This window comes from Sander vitreus, chromosome 6 (genome assembly GCF_031162955.1).
Source record: "Sander vitreus isolate 19-12246 chromosome 6, sanVit1, whole genome shotgun sequence".
Classification (NCBI taxonomy): Eukaryota; Metazoa; Chordata; class Actinopteri; order Perciformes; family Percidae; genus Sander; species Sander vitreus.
In genome coordinates, this window is record NC_135860.1 from 15,420,047 (window position 1) to 15,436,982 (window position 16,936).

The following is a 16,936-nucleotide window of genomic DNA, read 5'->3' on the forward strand; positions in this document are numbered from 1 at the left end:
TCATTTGTCACTGTAAATGCATATCGGTTCCAAATATCGGTTATCGGTTTCACTAACTACTAATAATTGGTATCCGTCTTGAAAAAACCGTATCGGTTGATCCCTAGTATTAACTGTTCTCTTATTAAATGCTCAGTCCTTTAAAAACACAAAAAGTAGTTGTTACAAATACTGCCGCTGTAAGACACACCTGATTTCATACACCTTGTACATCAAGATGTCTTGCCTCAGTGGTTAGGCAAACAGATGGATGCTTAGTCAGATGTGTAATGCAGAGCAAATGAGCAGAGATGGACCTGTCCAAACAGTGAGCTGTGCCAGCGGAACATGACATTATTAAAGCCAACACTGACTGCACTGACACAAGCATCCAGAGAGCACAGACAAAAATATACTGTGTGTCCACTTTGTTTCAGGTTAAGAGGACTGGTGTTGTTGTAAAGGCCAAGTACCTTAGTCTCAAAGTTCTAATATAAAAACATCAGAGTTTGTCCTATGATCTGATCACTGTTTCCACTATAGCAGTTGTCCCTTTTGTCCCAAAACCCCCATTCTCTGTAGGAATACACCGATACAATCTGTTGGACTCAGTGCCAGTACAGACCTTATTAAGCGGATCAAGTATCGAACAGATGTGAGCAATCCACATTTTCTGCATTGAGCTTGTTTTTATGCGTTTAGCCCCGTTCAGCTGTGACCAGCGGAGAACCAACACAGAGAATGCAGCATGGCAGTGAAAAGGCTGGGTCCTCATCGTCCCACCCTACTCTTGCCTCTGTCCTACTGAACACTCCCGATTACTAATTCACAAAGTCTTTTCTCCCACGCACGCCTCTTTCCATTCAGTTTGAGTCAACATAATTCCTGTTGTAAATCCAAAAGACCAGTGACTGAGGCACACAAACAAATGCAGAGGTGAGGAGGAGCTCATGGGTGGACTAATGATGAAATCTTTGTTAGCAAGCACACTCAACAAGCAGAAATCGCTTAATACACACGTCATGTGGTTTATGCAAATATGCACCCACATAACACACTGCAAGCTAAAGTTGCCATGCTAAAACTTGAGGCATCTGAGACTTCAAAGCAGGACTGGAGCAAAACAAGGTTGAGGAGCTCTGAAACGACCTTTGTTCTGTACAATTTAGAAGGTAGTGTGGGCTGAGCTAAAACTAACAGTCAAATCAGTCCTTCACAATTCCCCAGGCTCAGCATGAACACACTCTGACCAACCAGCCACGGCGAAGCATTAAACCCAACTGTTTCGCTCTCTCTCTAAAGTCTGCCGGAGAAAGACACAGAGGATAGAAGAGAAACTTGGTAAGACAGGGAAAAGATTTCTTAAGACTGTGTGATAGCTTGCTATTATGCATGAAGTGTGTGTGTGTGTGTGTGTGTGTGTGTGTGTGTGTGTGTGTGTGTGTGTGTGTGTGTGTTTGGTTCCCAGCCAGGGTTTCTACATGTTATGTGACTCTGTTTGTAGCGTATGTTGTAACAGAGGGAGTCCAAAGATGACATCTTTGGTCTTAGCAACAACAAACAGTGCTGTGCAAATCCTGTGCAAACTGCACTGCTTTCAGCCCTCCCTTCGACCCCCTGCTCTGTCAAACACCTCAGGTCTCAAGTGGTGTGGGAAACGAAGGCCTTGAGGGGCCTGCAGCACCTCATGCTAAATAGGGACAAGAGGAAAGACAACAAAAAGATGACAACAACAGTTTCACAGGCAACTGTAGCTGTAGCTCACCATTTCTGACAGCTTTCCAGGGGAAGCCCAGGGAGGAAAACAGGAATGCCAGGAATAGAGCAAGGAGAACATAGGTAAGAAGCAGCTTTACTATGTCACACATTTCCTGAAAGAAACTTCTCAAACAACAGCCTGTTTTGCTTTCCATAATAAGGACATGCTGTGGGAGCTGGGGGCCTGTCATTTTCTAGATATACTTACTTATACTTGTACAGAGTGAGGCCAGGTAGGTAGAGGAAGAAAGAGAGACCAAGGGACGGTCAGAAAAGGAGAGATGAAAGGAGAGAGTCACAGAGAGAAAGAGAGAGATCTGCTTCCTGTTTACAGAGTAAGAACTTTCCCATCTATCTCGGTGTGTCTTTGTAACATCTGGAGGCTTGTGATTGGTTCTTGGTTCCACATCTCCCTGCTGTCCCTGCTCTGGCCAGCAGCCGTGTTAACAAGATCAAGCTTAAGAACGTGCATGCCCCCAGCTGTGGGCTCAAACGCTCCCGGCAACATTCCCAATCCAGGACAGACTAGCAATTCTACACAGCACGCAATCTCCTCCTCTCCTGGTGGCAAAATGTGGGATTAACACAATATCCTTACAACAGAAGCTGTTTTTTTAGCTGCATACACAGCAAGAACATTAAACTTTATTTTCCATGTGGCACTTCACAAAAAGCAAAGTGCATTTAATGTAATGCAACTTCAGTATGCCCAAAATTAGGATGACATGATACATGTGCAGCGGACATCTGGAGACCCAATATAATAGAACTGGCATACTGAGTGTGCCGAGTCACTCCCAAGTGTTACATATACAATATCTACGTCATCAGCCTTCAACAAAAAGCAAATATGTTGTTCTTTCACAGGAGAGAATTTCATTTCACTGTTCAAACATTTCTGTCTGTCATTGGCAGTCAGTGCCATCATTTAAACGCGCCGCCCTCATTAATCCTGCTAATTTAACACTACTGGGCCATCTTTTGATCTATGAGACTGTATTTCAAAAAATGGACACTCAATAGCATATAGTATTGGCTGTAGCAAAATACACAATCGATTACTGGGCAAAGTTCTAAATATAGCCTACACATACAACTCCACATATGCACACGAACGCACACCTTACCTGGCTAACGCTATCAACATTTCATTTAAGCAGCTCCATCATGAGGTCAATAGCCCCTACCCACGCACGCACACACACACGCACACTCCTAGTTACACTACATAACCTTCAATAAGCTTTCATTGTTCCAAATGTTCAGCAATAACTTTGAGTTAATGACTGCAGGTGAAATCCACTATGACTAATCTGGCAATCCGTTTTCCAATCTTAGTATATTAAGTAACAGATTTGAATCTCTATTCCTATCACTATGCCCCTGTCGATACTATTCTAATAAGGCTAGCTGCACATATACTTTGATATGTTTGAATGTTTTTGAACACATCTATCTAAGCACACAGAAAAAAATGCTAAATTAAATTACTAAATCATAAGCGCAGGTTGGCCTGCTTTACTTTTCATTTTTGTGAAACATGTTTTTACCCAGACTAGTCCCCTTACAGTAAGTACAGAGGCAGTATCCTGCTGCTGTCCATCCCCGCAGAGCTGCAGCCACACTAACCCACATCTGGCAGATTACACACACACACACACACACAAATTTGAATTTCTAATGGCTTAGCATACCCGCCCACGTGCACACACTCAGAAAAACAATGGCCCTGTTGTTCTGCAGTCCATCAGCTAAGAGTAACTGCTGATATGGCTATCAGTGTGACCAGGCCAGAACAACTCCACTCAAAGAGTCCAAAGACACACAAACACACAGACCCACACACATGCAAACAGACACTCAAGAGTAGCGGCCTGGTAGGAGATAAGAGGTAGAGATGGATGGTTGTGTGTATGCGGGCCCAGAGGGGAGGGCTGTACCTTAATCAGGGTGAGCCTGGGGCTGTCACACAACTAGTACAGAGCCCAGAGCTGCCACAGCAGGGGTGTATCCTTTCTGCCCTCCTCTAGTTCTCTTATTTTCTCTATATCCAAAAGTTACAGATACTTTTCTCTTTGGGACACACATTTTGCCTACGGTTATGTTTACAACATCGAATGATCTAAACAACCTTGAGAGTCCAGCTTTGACAGTGTAGTCACACTTCTGATTTCTTCTTTCAGTGAAAAACAATGTGTTTGGGTTCACAGTCCCACATTAAAGGGCAACCCTGAACAAGTAAACAAAGCTACATGAACTCACTCACTGCTAATCTACAGAATAAGAGTTGTAGTAGGGTGAGATCAAATTCAATCTGATTTGTGAGCCAGTAACTTTAGTCAAAACACAGTTGATTTGGTTTTAGTTTTCACCGCTATTTACCTTCACTTGGTGTTAAGAACAGATGAAGAACGAGTATATGAACACCAGTGTGACTTGACTTTGTTAATAGTTTTCATCCCACTCCCATGTTGCGCTTGTTAAAAGGCAAAAGTAACTTTATACATTTTTAATTCCATTTAAACCCAACCTACTGTGCTTGTTCAAAAAAATGCTCTTATTTACCGGCCAGATTTCTGAACAAGAACATTTTTGACTGTGTTTTGAGTGAAGTGACAAAAATATACATCATTTTTAAGCATGTTTGTTCCCTTGTGTTTCTACTGGTATAACTAACTTATGCTACCGCAGCTAAAAAGCAGCTTAGTCTCTTCCACTTAATATTTGCCATCAGAAATGACTAAATATGAGCTAAATTAAATAGATAATTCATTTGGTACCATTTTTATTTGCGTGCTAAAAAAATGTGTGTAGCTAACACTGGACATGACTAAAAGGTTGTGTACAAAATATATGTATTTTCCTATAAGTAGGCTTTTCATTAACCTTAAAAAAGCTGAGGCATCATATTGGGCTTTTCTATTCATAACAACAGCAGCAAAATTATACTTTAGCTTACTATAACACACCATTGTAATTTTGCGTGCACTTGTTGGTTATCCACCTGTCATCTGTAGGTGTTTTGTTCTACGACTCTCAAAATCCATTCACCTCTTCCCATACCCAGACTGGGTATGCTATACTTGTTTCGTCCGGCAGTGGATCATGGGTTTGTCTTAAAAATCTTAATCGGGGACAATTCTATGTGAATCAGCATCATGCAAAACAACAGACTTTGTAGCATAAAGTACTCTTCTTTTTGAGATTTAAATTTACATGACATTATTCAAGTCTTACAAAACAAACAGACGGACACGCTGGATGGAGAAGCCAACATACACTCACAAACAAACAGTGTCAAACACATTAAGAAGGCACACAAACAATCATTCCAGGCCGAAGTGAAGAGAGACGTGTGTGTGTGTGTGTGTGTGCGCAAGTATGGTTCACACAACCGTTTCTCCCAGAGTCAGCAGAAATTGGAAATATTCCACTTCCTCCTATGGCGGGTGTGAGGGGGGGGGGGGATGGGCAAGGAGCAGGCCTTGTCGCCAAGGAAATTAGGTCTTTTCCTGTCGGGTCATATCTCAAGAGTAAAACAGATGCTGTGTGCAACATACGGACACATGAACAGCACACTCTTAAAAAGAGGGGAACTGTTGGAGCTAAGCTAAAACCAGTTTATAGAGTTACTCAATGCTACAAGGCTGAACTGTCCTGAGTCCTTATTATTTCACTCTGTTCAGGTGTTCCATGTACATCTTAAAGCTTCGTACTATCCAGCACAGGATCTGTTTATGAAGTCAACCAAGTACTAAGTCAAAGCCACCTGGACTTGCAACAACAAGTCAATTGCAAATCCAATTGGATTTCGTTCAAGCTAACAAAGTTGCATTGACATGTCCAGGTGTAAAAGGAACATGGAAAAATAAGATTGGATATTATACTAATGACGCAAACGAAAGTAGGGTTCAACATTGACATGCATGTCTATTTTGTCTTTTCTAACATAGCCTAGATTCTCGTGCATTCTACTCACCCACTCTCATATTCATGTGCCAAAAACTTACTTTCTTTTCACATTGTCCCCAGCCACAGTATTCCAGCTGCCTCTCATCTTTTTGATTTGTGTAGTTAACTGATCTACGCCATTGGGATAGGCAATTCCTTGCTGATCACAGATTGGGTTTTGTTCTTAGACCTGCAGTAACTGATTTTTTGGCCACTTGGGGGAAAGCTGTGAACACAAAATTGACATATGTATATTTCTAGTCATGTTTCTGGTAGTCTCGCATAACCAGACCTGTGATGGTCTGGCTACACTGCTTATCATTCAGGGATCAGGAATGTTGCATTTCTTTAAAACCAATCACAATCGTCTACTAAGCTCCGGAATCACGGACAGTGCCGTTGAAAAATAGAAAGCGAAAACAGCGGAAGTGGAGGAGAATGCCTGATATGTTGATTCTTTTCCACAGAATCGATATTTTTTATTTTAGTTTTTTACCAATGACTGACCTAAATATTTTTTTATTTATACGGTAACGGCGACGACGACTATATTATATTGGTTTCCAGCAAAACAGAGCGAAAGTAGAATATGTACTCTTTTCAAATGAAATAAATGTTAGACTGACTGACGTGATGTGCATTATTTTTAGAAAACAATTAGTTAGAAATGTCTCATGATATATTGTATCGAGAAGTGTATTATTCAACTTGTTTTTGTTAAAGAAGGAAAAGAAAATCGCAATACTCAATACTATTGAATCGCAGTACTTCTAGAATCACAACACAAATCGGCACCTAGAGCTGGGCAATATATCGATATTGTACCGATATCTTGATAGGAGACTAGATATCGTCTTAGATTTTGAATATCGTAATATGACATAAGTGTAGTCTTTTCCTGGTTTTAAAGGCTGCATTACAGTAAAGTGATGTCATTTTCTGAACTTACCAGACTGTTGTAACTGTTCTATTATTTGCCTTTACCCACTTAGTCATTATATCCACATTACTTTTTCTTTTTTAAGATCAATTTTTTTTTTAATTTTTTTTTTTTTATCATTGAAAATACAGAACAGATAAACACAAATTGAAGTTATATCCACATTACTGATGATTATTTATCAAAAATCTCATCGTGTAAATATTTTGTGAAAGCAACACTAGCCAACACTACAATATCGTTGCGGTATCGATATCGAGGTATTTGGTCAAAAATATCGTGATATTTGATTTTCTCCATATCGCCCAGCCCTAACTGCACCCATGTATCGCAAAATAATTGAATCAGGACAAAAGCATATCGTCTCAGCCCTATAAGCCAGACTATGTTTTTGGCCCCCTGGTGAATCTAAGTCCAATATTCATACTCCTTTTATCTACTCTTTAACTTTTTTGGTTATTCGGTTCTGGGCAGGTAGTGTAGTCAGATTTTAGAGCGGTTTGAGAATAATATATGAACCAGAAAAACAGTAGCATCTGATAAAAGCAAAACAATAAGATGAAGGAAGTGATAAAGCTCTGTAGAGCTGAAGGGAACTGCAAATGCGTCGTCTGATTATTCTCTATGGGTTCATCACTAAGAGCAAGCCATTTCACCATACACATGTAAGGTGTACGTCATTTAATCCAATTGTATGATTAAAAAATACTTCTTGTAGCCACTTTAAACATTTATACAAAAAGCTCCTACATAGGATATCCTGCAAATTCTTTGCCTCATGTGTGTTAATCATTCTACATGCTCATAACGTTTCTACCCTGTTCTCAATGACAACAAGAAGCATGTCACATTTTCTTGTGAGGAACTCATCATTCATTTGCTGGAATGCGGGATCACTTACAAGTTGAGACTTGCTTCTTCAAAAATATTTATGTATTCTAATCCACAATCATGCATCAGAGATTTGAGTTCTTCCCAGAAAACTATTTATTGTGAGTGGTCAATACTGTGGAGAAAGAGGCCGTGTAAATAATACCACTTGAAACCCTGAACCATTTTCACACATAAGCACACCTGGCCAGCGGCGGCAGAAAGTGGGCACAGACTGTGTCTAAAAGACATGGTCAATGTTAGAAAATCGCTTTCCGACGCTATCCAACAAACTTCATTTGGAGCAGCAGCTTATTTGTATTGGACGGAAGTTAAGTATGACCTGTGCCATATTGAGCAATAATTCAGTATGCAGCTGTATACTTATTACTTCATGATGTCACCTCAATTCAACAATGCAGGGGTATAGGCAAGCAAACTGAGAACAGAAATAGATTCCTTGTCAGAGGACAACCAATGCAGAAAACATAAGACTGCATCTAGGAGATGAAATAAACCTCTGCTGAATACTGGGCTAAATCCTATTTTCTTATCATTATGCCAGCAGAAACACGGTGTCCATCCAGCTGAGACACACTGAGTGTGTGTGACAGGCTCGGAATCATCTGTAGAGGCCCAATATGCAGTCTAAACATACTGCGCAATAGCTTAGGCTTGCTGCTCTTTTTGCCTGCACAGCTTTACAGTATTTCCAGCAAAGCTGTTTATAAGGAGTCAAAGTACAGTGAACAAGGCGGGGGCATGTTATCTCAATGAATGAGAACAGCAAAGATCACTCTGTGTATAAACAGACACACCAACAATAAATACCAACAAACAGTGCATACACCTACACTGAACACACATGCACACAACTAAGGTATATGTGTTTGTGTTGGTCTTTAGTTGGTTCCAGCCTGAGAGGGAGAAGGGAGCTGGCAAGACTCGCTGGTGGCACTGGCTGACCCACTTCTGTGCAACTCTATCCCTAATGTGACCCACTGGAAAGCCAGAGGACACACACGCACAACTGAAATTGCCTGCCTACAAACCCAAGAGGACTGAGAGGCAAAAAAAATCTCTCTCTCTCTCTCTCTCTCTCTCTCTCTCTCTCTCTCTCTCTCTCTCTCTCTCTCTCTAATCTAGGCTGCCAGTTCAGAGTAAAAAAGTCAAATCTAATCATACCAAAGGCAGGATAAACAGGTAGCACATCCACAGTCACTTTTTTTAATTACAATATGAATTGGTGCTACGAATATGAAGCAATCATAGCACCTTTCTTGCATGTCATCCCCCATCTTTCTATTCCCACGGTTTCTGTCACTCTGTCTCCTCTCTAATAACGGCTAATAAACACCCTAAAATGTCAAGGTATAATATCTGTCAGAAGCCAATACGATTTTTGCTGTACTGCCACATTGCTAAAATCAATGATGCAAAGTGTGAAGATGAGTGCTGTGATCAGACAACATTATTAAAAACAAAACCCTGTCAACAAACCCCAGTCAGTAATAAGATGTCTTACTGACAGCTGATGTTTGTGCAATGTTTTCTTGTGAGAGGAGGATTTATTAAAAAGACAACTTTGAAGTAAACTAATCTTTTTTTTTTTTCCCCATCGGCTAAAACAGATAACAGAAGAAGTGTTGCTACGCTTGCTCTAGTCTCTCTATGACAAGAGTTATCCATATTAATACATTTAAATTTAATTTCTATGTCACAGCTTCTCAAGTCTGGGACGCACAGTAGGATGGTGCTTCATTATGGAAACAAAATCCTAAATCACAATTATTTTGGTCAATATTGAAATCACAGTTACTCACTGACTTTTGGAAAGATGTTGCATTTATGGAACTTAAACAGTGAAACAATTAAACAAATCAACAGTGAAAACACCTTGAACTGTGAAATGTCCCTTAATACATTTCCCATTGAACTTGTTAACCTTCCCCTTCAGAACACAAGACAAAATAAGGGTTTACTGGCAAAATGTAATGTGCAAAAAAAAAAAAATCTTTCTTCCCGATCACATTGTTTTTGTGATCGTTAGGAGGTAAACTTGAAATCACGATCAAAATTTAATTTATAGCACAGCCGTAGTGGACTTTTTATTATTATTATTATTATTATTATTATTATTATCCAGTTTGACAGCCAGTCATAATGAAAAAATAACATAAATAAACTATTTTAAACTAGATTTTATTTCGGAGCTAAATAACGTGGTATCGGATCGGTGCATACACTTGCATTCTAACTCGCCGATACCGATACCAGCAGGTTGAAGATTATCAGACAGCCAAAACAACAGAACAAAAAGTGGAACTACAATAAATTCAGCTCACGGATATTTCCTGTGCTTTGCAGCTCAAAATACTAGCCACTCAGACGTAATGTCAAGTCTCTGTGGCTGTATGTGCAGGCAGAGAATTGATGTTTCACTGTCTTTTTATGTAAGCAATGACAACGTAACAAAGCAGGTTGACCTAAGTTTTGGGGGACAGGCAGGCTGGTATGAGCTCCTCTTGCATGCTGTGTGCTGAAAGTGTGTACATGCGTGTGTGTGTGTGTGTGTGTGTGTGTGTGTGTGTGTGTGTGTGTGTGTGTGTGTGTGTGTGTGTGTGTGTGTGTCTGATCCGGCCATAGTCTGGAAGGAGGAACAATGGCATTCCTGTGCTCTGAGCTCCAGGTGGCTGTGGAAACCCAATCCCAAACCAAGCCTTGCTGGCACACAGAGTGTCGGGAACGCCGAATGCTGCTGCCTCCCTCCGGAGACATGGGCCAGAATAGAGCTATTGTTCCAGACCAGCTCGGAGCAATAAATGCACCACAGCCACCCTCTATGACAAGCACATAAACTCACAAATGACAATACACACAAACAAAGTGGATAGCAGAGATTTTCACCTTAACATCTTGCACTTTCAATTTAATACCCTGAGCAGTAAAATCAAGGAAAAAACTAAGGACTACAAATGTCTGACCATGATTTCAAACAGAAACATGTAAAACAACTTGGTTGCATTTGTGCACTCGCCATATAAAAAGGGAGTTTTGTATATAAAAACTAATTACATTCCAAAGCATACTAATATCATGATTATTACCACCTGTATGACCATTACACAGTGGAAACACACTCGTGATGTCATTTATTTCTTAGACACAGAACCTAATTTTATCGCAATCCAAATACGCGCCTCTAACTGAATCTATGTCCCGAAGATTGGCTAAATGTTCCCAATTTGCATGCCTCTCAAATCCGCCTTATAAAGTATAGGAGAATAGGACACATACAGAAAGCAGGCACATCTGCTGAGGCTTCAACACACACTCACACAGGGCAGGAAACGCATCATGCCGACTCCACGGCCTTGAAATGAGGAACATGATTCATTTCCTTTCAATGCTGGACAGTCATGCCTTAACACAGGGCTGAGTTCAAATACAGCTCTGAGCCAAGGTCCTGAACATGACACACACAGCCTACAACTCAAAATCAGGAAAAAATCCTGTGCTGACAACTTGCATTTACATGTACTATATACAATTCAAGGCAACAAACACTATATTTGACGATGTTGACGTACGTGGTCAAGTCAGTGCTTCTTTTACGTAGTTTAGCTGTATCACACAGATATTCCTGTTCAAAACATCATCAAAGCAATCAGCTCATGTTCAGGCACCATGGGACCAATGCTACAGGTAGCACAAGGCTACAGCAGATTCCCTCCAGCTACACAGCATATAATCCTACTGCACACGTACAGGCAATGCCACACACATACTGTGGATAAATAATACATGCTCCTCTTTTCCTTCCATTTAAGGAACATGACAGATTAATTGAATTGGTTCCCTGTCAATCCTAGCTTCATCTGCTACGCAACTGCAGACTCTTGCAGGATTGATAGTGAATCCATTTTCTTATCTCTTGAGATAATTACAGCATTATTAATGCATGCTCACTCATGCACGCTTATTCTCTCCTCTTTCATTCATTCAATGAGTCTCTCTTTTAAACACATCAGGCCCCACATGCTTCAACCAAACCCTATAAAAGGTCTCTCAGTGACTGAATTACATGAAATGTGATGAACCTCTGTTCAACAGAGGAGGGCCCTCAAAATATGCAGCCCAACAAGGAAGGGAAGCCGTTCAATCCGGCCATTAGTTGTTTTCCTCCTGTATCAGCCTAAGCTAAATCATCTGACCTCTATCATGACACAGGAGACACAGCAAGCAGCAGGCAGGGGTTAAATTCCGGGCGCACAGCTCATCTTTCCAGGTTGTGATGCAACACTGAAGATCAGAAATGTTCATAGATAAATGAGGAAACGTCTACCAGGAAGAGTACATATACAATCCATATAGTAACCATTATTCTCAACTTTAAACACCGGCTGCTTTTTAATCTTTTTGTATGGGTATTATTATTGGGCGTTATCTGTCCAGTCATTTGAATAGACCGTTAGGAAAACTCGCTGCAGTCAAATGCGGCAAGTGTGAGATAACATTAACCTGGCAGTGGCCCATTCACGACAACTCGACAGTCAAGAGTAAACGCTAACATAATATGGCTAAAAAGTATTTATGAGCATCGATATTATCGACTAACCAGGCATTCTTTCATTTAGCATACTTCAGGCTTGTTGAGGAACAGCAATTGTCGGCTAATTAGCTGCGAAGTAAAGTAAAAATGTGTGTTTAACGGTGAGTCGCATCACATCCCCGTTGCTTGGCTGCTTCTGTCAACAACAAGCCCTCTGCCATAGCGCCAGTCTGCTACTAGATAACGTTAGTGGTTCATAGCTCAGAAACAAGCCTGCGTTGACAATGTGGCTGGGAAAAAACAAGTACAATGCAATGTTTTTCACATATATTGTTCGCTTACCTACAGTGACAGGGCACCTCAATCCACTGCTGTGGCGCAAGAGACCGCAGGCTAGCTACGAGGAAGAAAACTGACGCCGATACGGTACAAAGTATCACAGCTAAGTTAGCGGGCTAGCTAGCTTAGCGAGCTAACGATGGGGGGAGTGTGGTCCTCTCCGTGTCGTCGAGACAAACCTCAAAAACCAAGCCGGGGATGAGGTGTTCCTCGCGTTGAACGCGGATACAAGAGCACCGTCCAGTGTCAAAAGGCGGTATAAGAGGAGACATCAATTTAAAAAGACCGTGAATGTTATTGAGGTTCATCCGGGAGTAACGCTATGCAGTGAGGTCTCTCTCTCTCCGGGCGGACGCGCTGCCTCTGCCTGGCCTGAGTCTGCCTGACTGAGAGAAGATCCGCTGCTGATGTGCGGAGAAAACAGAGGCAGCAGCATCAGTGCTCATCCCTCCCTTTACTACCTCAACCCGGAAGAAATAGCCTACTATATCTGATCCCATCCTCTTTTTCAGTCCAAAAATGTTAAAACTGCATCCAAATGCTTGCTGTACCGTCCATCAAGGTGGATCTGTATGGCATCTAGTCTTTGCAAGTGATATTGGCTAGACACATTTGGATTGAACAATATATTAATTTATACATTGTTTGGTTAATCAAAATTGACAAATTATGCAAAATGAGAATGATGTTGCCTGAGTTTTGTTTAAGAATAAGGTGAACTGCATGAGTAACAGAGTGATTTAATCAAGTGGTAGCACACCAAATTTTGTGAAATACAAGCACCTCAACCTTCTCCTGTATGTGTTAAACGTTTTTGATATTCATTTTTGAACAAGCCATGCAAATGAGGGCATTGCAACTCCTCACTGGAAAAAAACACACATTCAAAGCAAACAATACTTGCAGTAAAACAAACAAGATATTTGCCTGAAGCATCTCTATCCTGATCAGGTTCCATACCTGAATAAAAAACTGATGAAAAAAAGTATATATATATATATATATATATATATATATATATATATATATATATATATATATATATAATTTGACTGTTACAGCATCTGTACAACAGGAAGACACCAACATGTTCCACAAAGCCTTTTTGTTTTAGTTTCTGTTAAATATACCTGTGTGCACCACACCACAAATCACTGATGGGACTGATGGGAAGTTCAACAGGTCATTATGACAGAGGGCCATAACTTTCACATATTTTATGGACCACTACTTGCAAACATTCCACCAATCCAATAAGACCTTATGCAGCTAAGAGTCATTAATTGTTATATATTGAGGAGAAAAATTGGACAGAAAAAGAAAATTGACTCCTCCTTTCCACCACAAGGAACAGGGGAGCTGTTTATGGCAAATGGGATACTCTCAGTTACAAGACGCTATAAATAATGTGTCAATAGTATTGCTCACTATTACTTGTTCCATCAGGGGAGTGTTTAAATGTCTTGACTGCAGGCATAATAACCCTTTTTTTTGTCACAATTTATTACCAGAATAAGAGAAGCACTCAGGAGTGCTCAGACCATTGGCGGTACCAGGCAGTGCTAGCTGCCTGACTCAGTGAGTTCATTTTCTTCAGTTGATACCAATTCAGGCCTATTGACCGCTCATTCACAGTGATGGTCAATTGTGTTTGTTTTTTTTATTTAGGGAGTGTAGATCAATCAGCAAACCACCTAAATTGTCCCTATAAGTTCCCTTCCCCACCCTCCACCCCAGCACTCCCACAGACAATTGTCATTGTGATTGGCAATACATTCCCTGGTGTAATTCTGTGAAAGATTCACAGTGGCCAGCATATAATGTGCAAGATATGGTGTCAGTCCACTTTTCAGAGTTACACATGCAAATTGGTTTGTGTCAGCATTGCTGCCAAACTTCTGTTGCAAATAATGAAGTCAGTCAACGTTCTACCTGCACAGACAGAAAACACTCTGCCTCGACTTGATGAGATGCGAATTGCAAAACAGCTGCACTTCTAGGTCAGGTCATGCAGAATGGATTCCAAAAGTGAGATTCAGCCCAGTCTATGATTAAATATGTGTCTCCCCTAACAAGCTTGCCATCTTGTATTAGTCATTATACATCTGCAAAAGGTTATCACAGCCTCTGGGTTTTTTTTTGTCTGTGATTATAACTTTCACTTGGAATAGTATACCTACTGTCAGCTACTTTTGGGATGCGGCAAAGCTACTTCAAAGCCGTGAAGGCTTTATTTTAATAAAGCAATTTGATTTCTGTTATTCTTTAGAAATAAATATTGTCCACATCCTTTGTATAGCAGACAGATAAACTGAAAAAGATCAGACGGGCTCAGCTATGATAACTCTTTTTGTTATGAAATATATAGTTTGCATATCAGCTGAAAGCACACTTCTTGTGTAAATGTTCTTCTATTCACCACACACACTCATACACTACTCTTTACACACATACAAATGTCCTTAAACTATGTAGGCTCTGCCAACTGTATACATACACACACACACACACACACACACACACACACACACACACACACACACACACACACACACGTGAGAGCTATCCATCCCTATTACAAACATTGACACATATCCAGCACCAGTCAATGGCCTGCTGACACAGATCAATACATTGTGCTTCAGGCTGTGGCTTACATGTTTGGCTTGCATACAACACAGAGTCACTGGAGCAGAAAACCCCACCAACACGCACATAATCTCATTTTAAATTGCATCCCTAGCAGCATGCATATGTGTGTGTGCGTGTCAACTTGAAAATCAACTTCAACATGAAAATGCCTTTTCTATGGCTATTTGTAGCAACATGATGGTTTTGAGAGCATCGCAGACAGCTGAGCAATACACAACAGTTTCCCTTGTTTGACAGCGCAGCTCTGCGTATCACCCAGGTGTGTTCAGACTGTAAGCTTGAGTACAGCTGGTGCAAGATCTTTGACTTTGATGTCGCTGGTTCCAGCATGCTGCTCCAACCTGCTGTTGGCCTGACACAGAAAGGGGTGTGTTCAGGAAAGGGGTGTGGGGGTCCAATGCCTCACAGTTATAGCTCATAGTTTAACTTCACCCATAAAACATTCATATCTGTTTGCAACTGAGCCTGTGCAGAGTCTCTAGATATACTTTATTCATGTAGCTGGCAGCAGCAGTGTGTCAGCTCTGAAAAATGAATGAGACATTTGGAAAGACCTTCCTCTGAATCAGCATTTCCCCTGCGTGTGTGGTCCGCTATTTACTGTATAAGACAGGACAAGGACAGCAAAGAAGCAGTAAGGCTTCTCTGTGTGTGTCTCAAATATACATCCACAGTATTACACTAGCATCCCTCAGTGCATCAAGGTCTCTGCAGCAGCTCAGAGGGCACTGTGTTGAATTTTGATGTAGATCTTTTTTGTGTGGAGATGTCTGGATGCTGACAGGTCCTTCCCTGGTGGGCCAGCGTAGACTGATGGATATGCTAGAGGCACTTTCCCCTCAAAGGTGTTTGTGCGAAACACTATGAACGACAAGACTATAACCATGTACCTCCCAAGACATAGCATCCTGCTCTAATCAACCAGCATATTACCAGGGGCCACTACAGCCTGCAGAGTAATGCTGACAGGTAAGCTTGTTTAATTTTACCTGAACTACTTTATAGATCCCTGGAAGGAAATGATTTCTCACTTTCACAGGTTGGGTCAAAGGAAGTATCTTTGCTTTTATAGCTATATTAAAATAGGACTTTTTATAATTATTTGAACATGCTAACATATAAACCAAACAGTGTGCTATGGCAGTGCTTCCTAACCTGGGGGTTGCAAGGAATATATCTATATATAATATCTGATCTTTGCTTTTTTCTTGTTAAGTACTTAATAGTTTGACCTCTTCAGGCCTCTAACAGTTTCAGATTCGGATTCAGATTAAACAATCTAAGAGGTCAAGAGGAGAAAATCACTTTGGTTCAAACTGCTAACAACTCATGGACACGTAAAGAGTAAGCAGTGTGTGCTTGCATTAGGGATTACCAAAAAAAGAGAGGACACACGTTTTCATGACAATTGGACTATCACAAATCAGCAGCTTTATCATTTGGGTCCATTGCGGAGCTAAAAAAGTAATTGTCTTCACAGTGAATGTTCATCCATTAGGCTGTGATGTGATTGTTAGAGTCTGCACCGATTGCTTTCTGCGTTGCAGAACCTCCCATCAAACACACGGTGGCAACAGCACTCCACTGACAGAAGGCAATCAGCTGCTGAGCCTACAGGTTACAGTAATATCAATATTAACATTGGTTTTAGAAATACTAACTGTTGTTTTTCTTGATTTAATTTTCCTATTCATTGTGTTTTTATTTAGCGTTTTAATGTATTATTATGCCATACGTAGGCTATAGCCTTTTGTATATTTGGGTTTGCCTAAACAAATTAAATAAGGATATATTATGTAATATAATACAATTATTACCCGTGTGTGTGTGTGTGTGTGTGTGTGCGTGTGTGTGTGTGTGTGTGCGTGTGTGTGTGAGAGAGAGAGAGAGAGTGC

The 16,936-nt window shown here is 40.7% G+C and overlaps 1 protein-coding gene and 1 long non-coding RNA gene across 5 annotated transcripts in view; one reads left to right on the forward strand and one right to left on the reverse strand.

Moving 5' to 3' along the window:
- galnt1 (UDP-N-acetyl-alpha-D-galactosamine:polypeptide N-acetylgalactosaminyltransferase 1) overlaps positions 1 to 12,853 on the reverse strand; it is a 43,279-nt gene extending 30,426 nt beyond the window's left edge. For 2 of the 4 annotated variants that reach the window (XM_078253025.1, XM_078253022.1), the window contains exon 1: positions 12,393 to 12,853. Coding sequence is in view for 1 of the 4 variants with exons in the window: in XM_078253024.1 (XP_078109150.1) it covers positions 11,713 to 11,721 (9 nt within the window). In the remaining 3 variants the exon portion in view is untranslated. Of the gene's footprint in view, positions 1 to 11,712; positions 11,801 to 12,392 lie in introns of all 4 variants that reach the window. The other 2 variants (XM_078253024.1, XM_078253023.1) reach the window with 2 other exon arrangements.
- Positions 1,228 to 9,093, forward strand: LOC144519692 (uncharacterized). The gene is made up of 3 exons (XR_013502129.1): positions 1,228 to 1,320; positions 1,618 to 1,818; positions 8,405 to 9,093. It is a non-coding gene; the product is annotated as an uncharacterized LOC144519692 (long non-coding RNA).
- Positions 12,854 to 16,936: the final 4,083 nt, after the last annotated feature.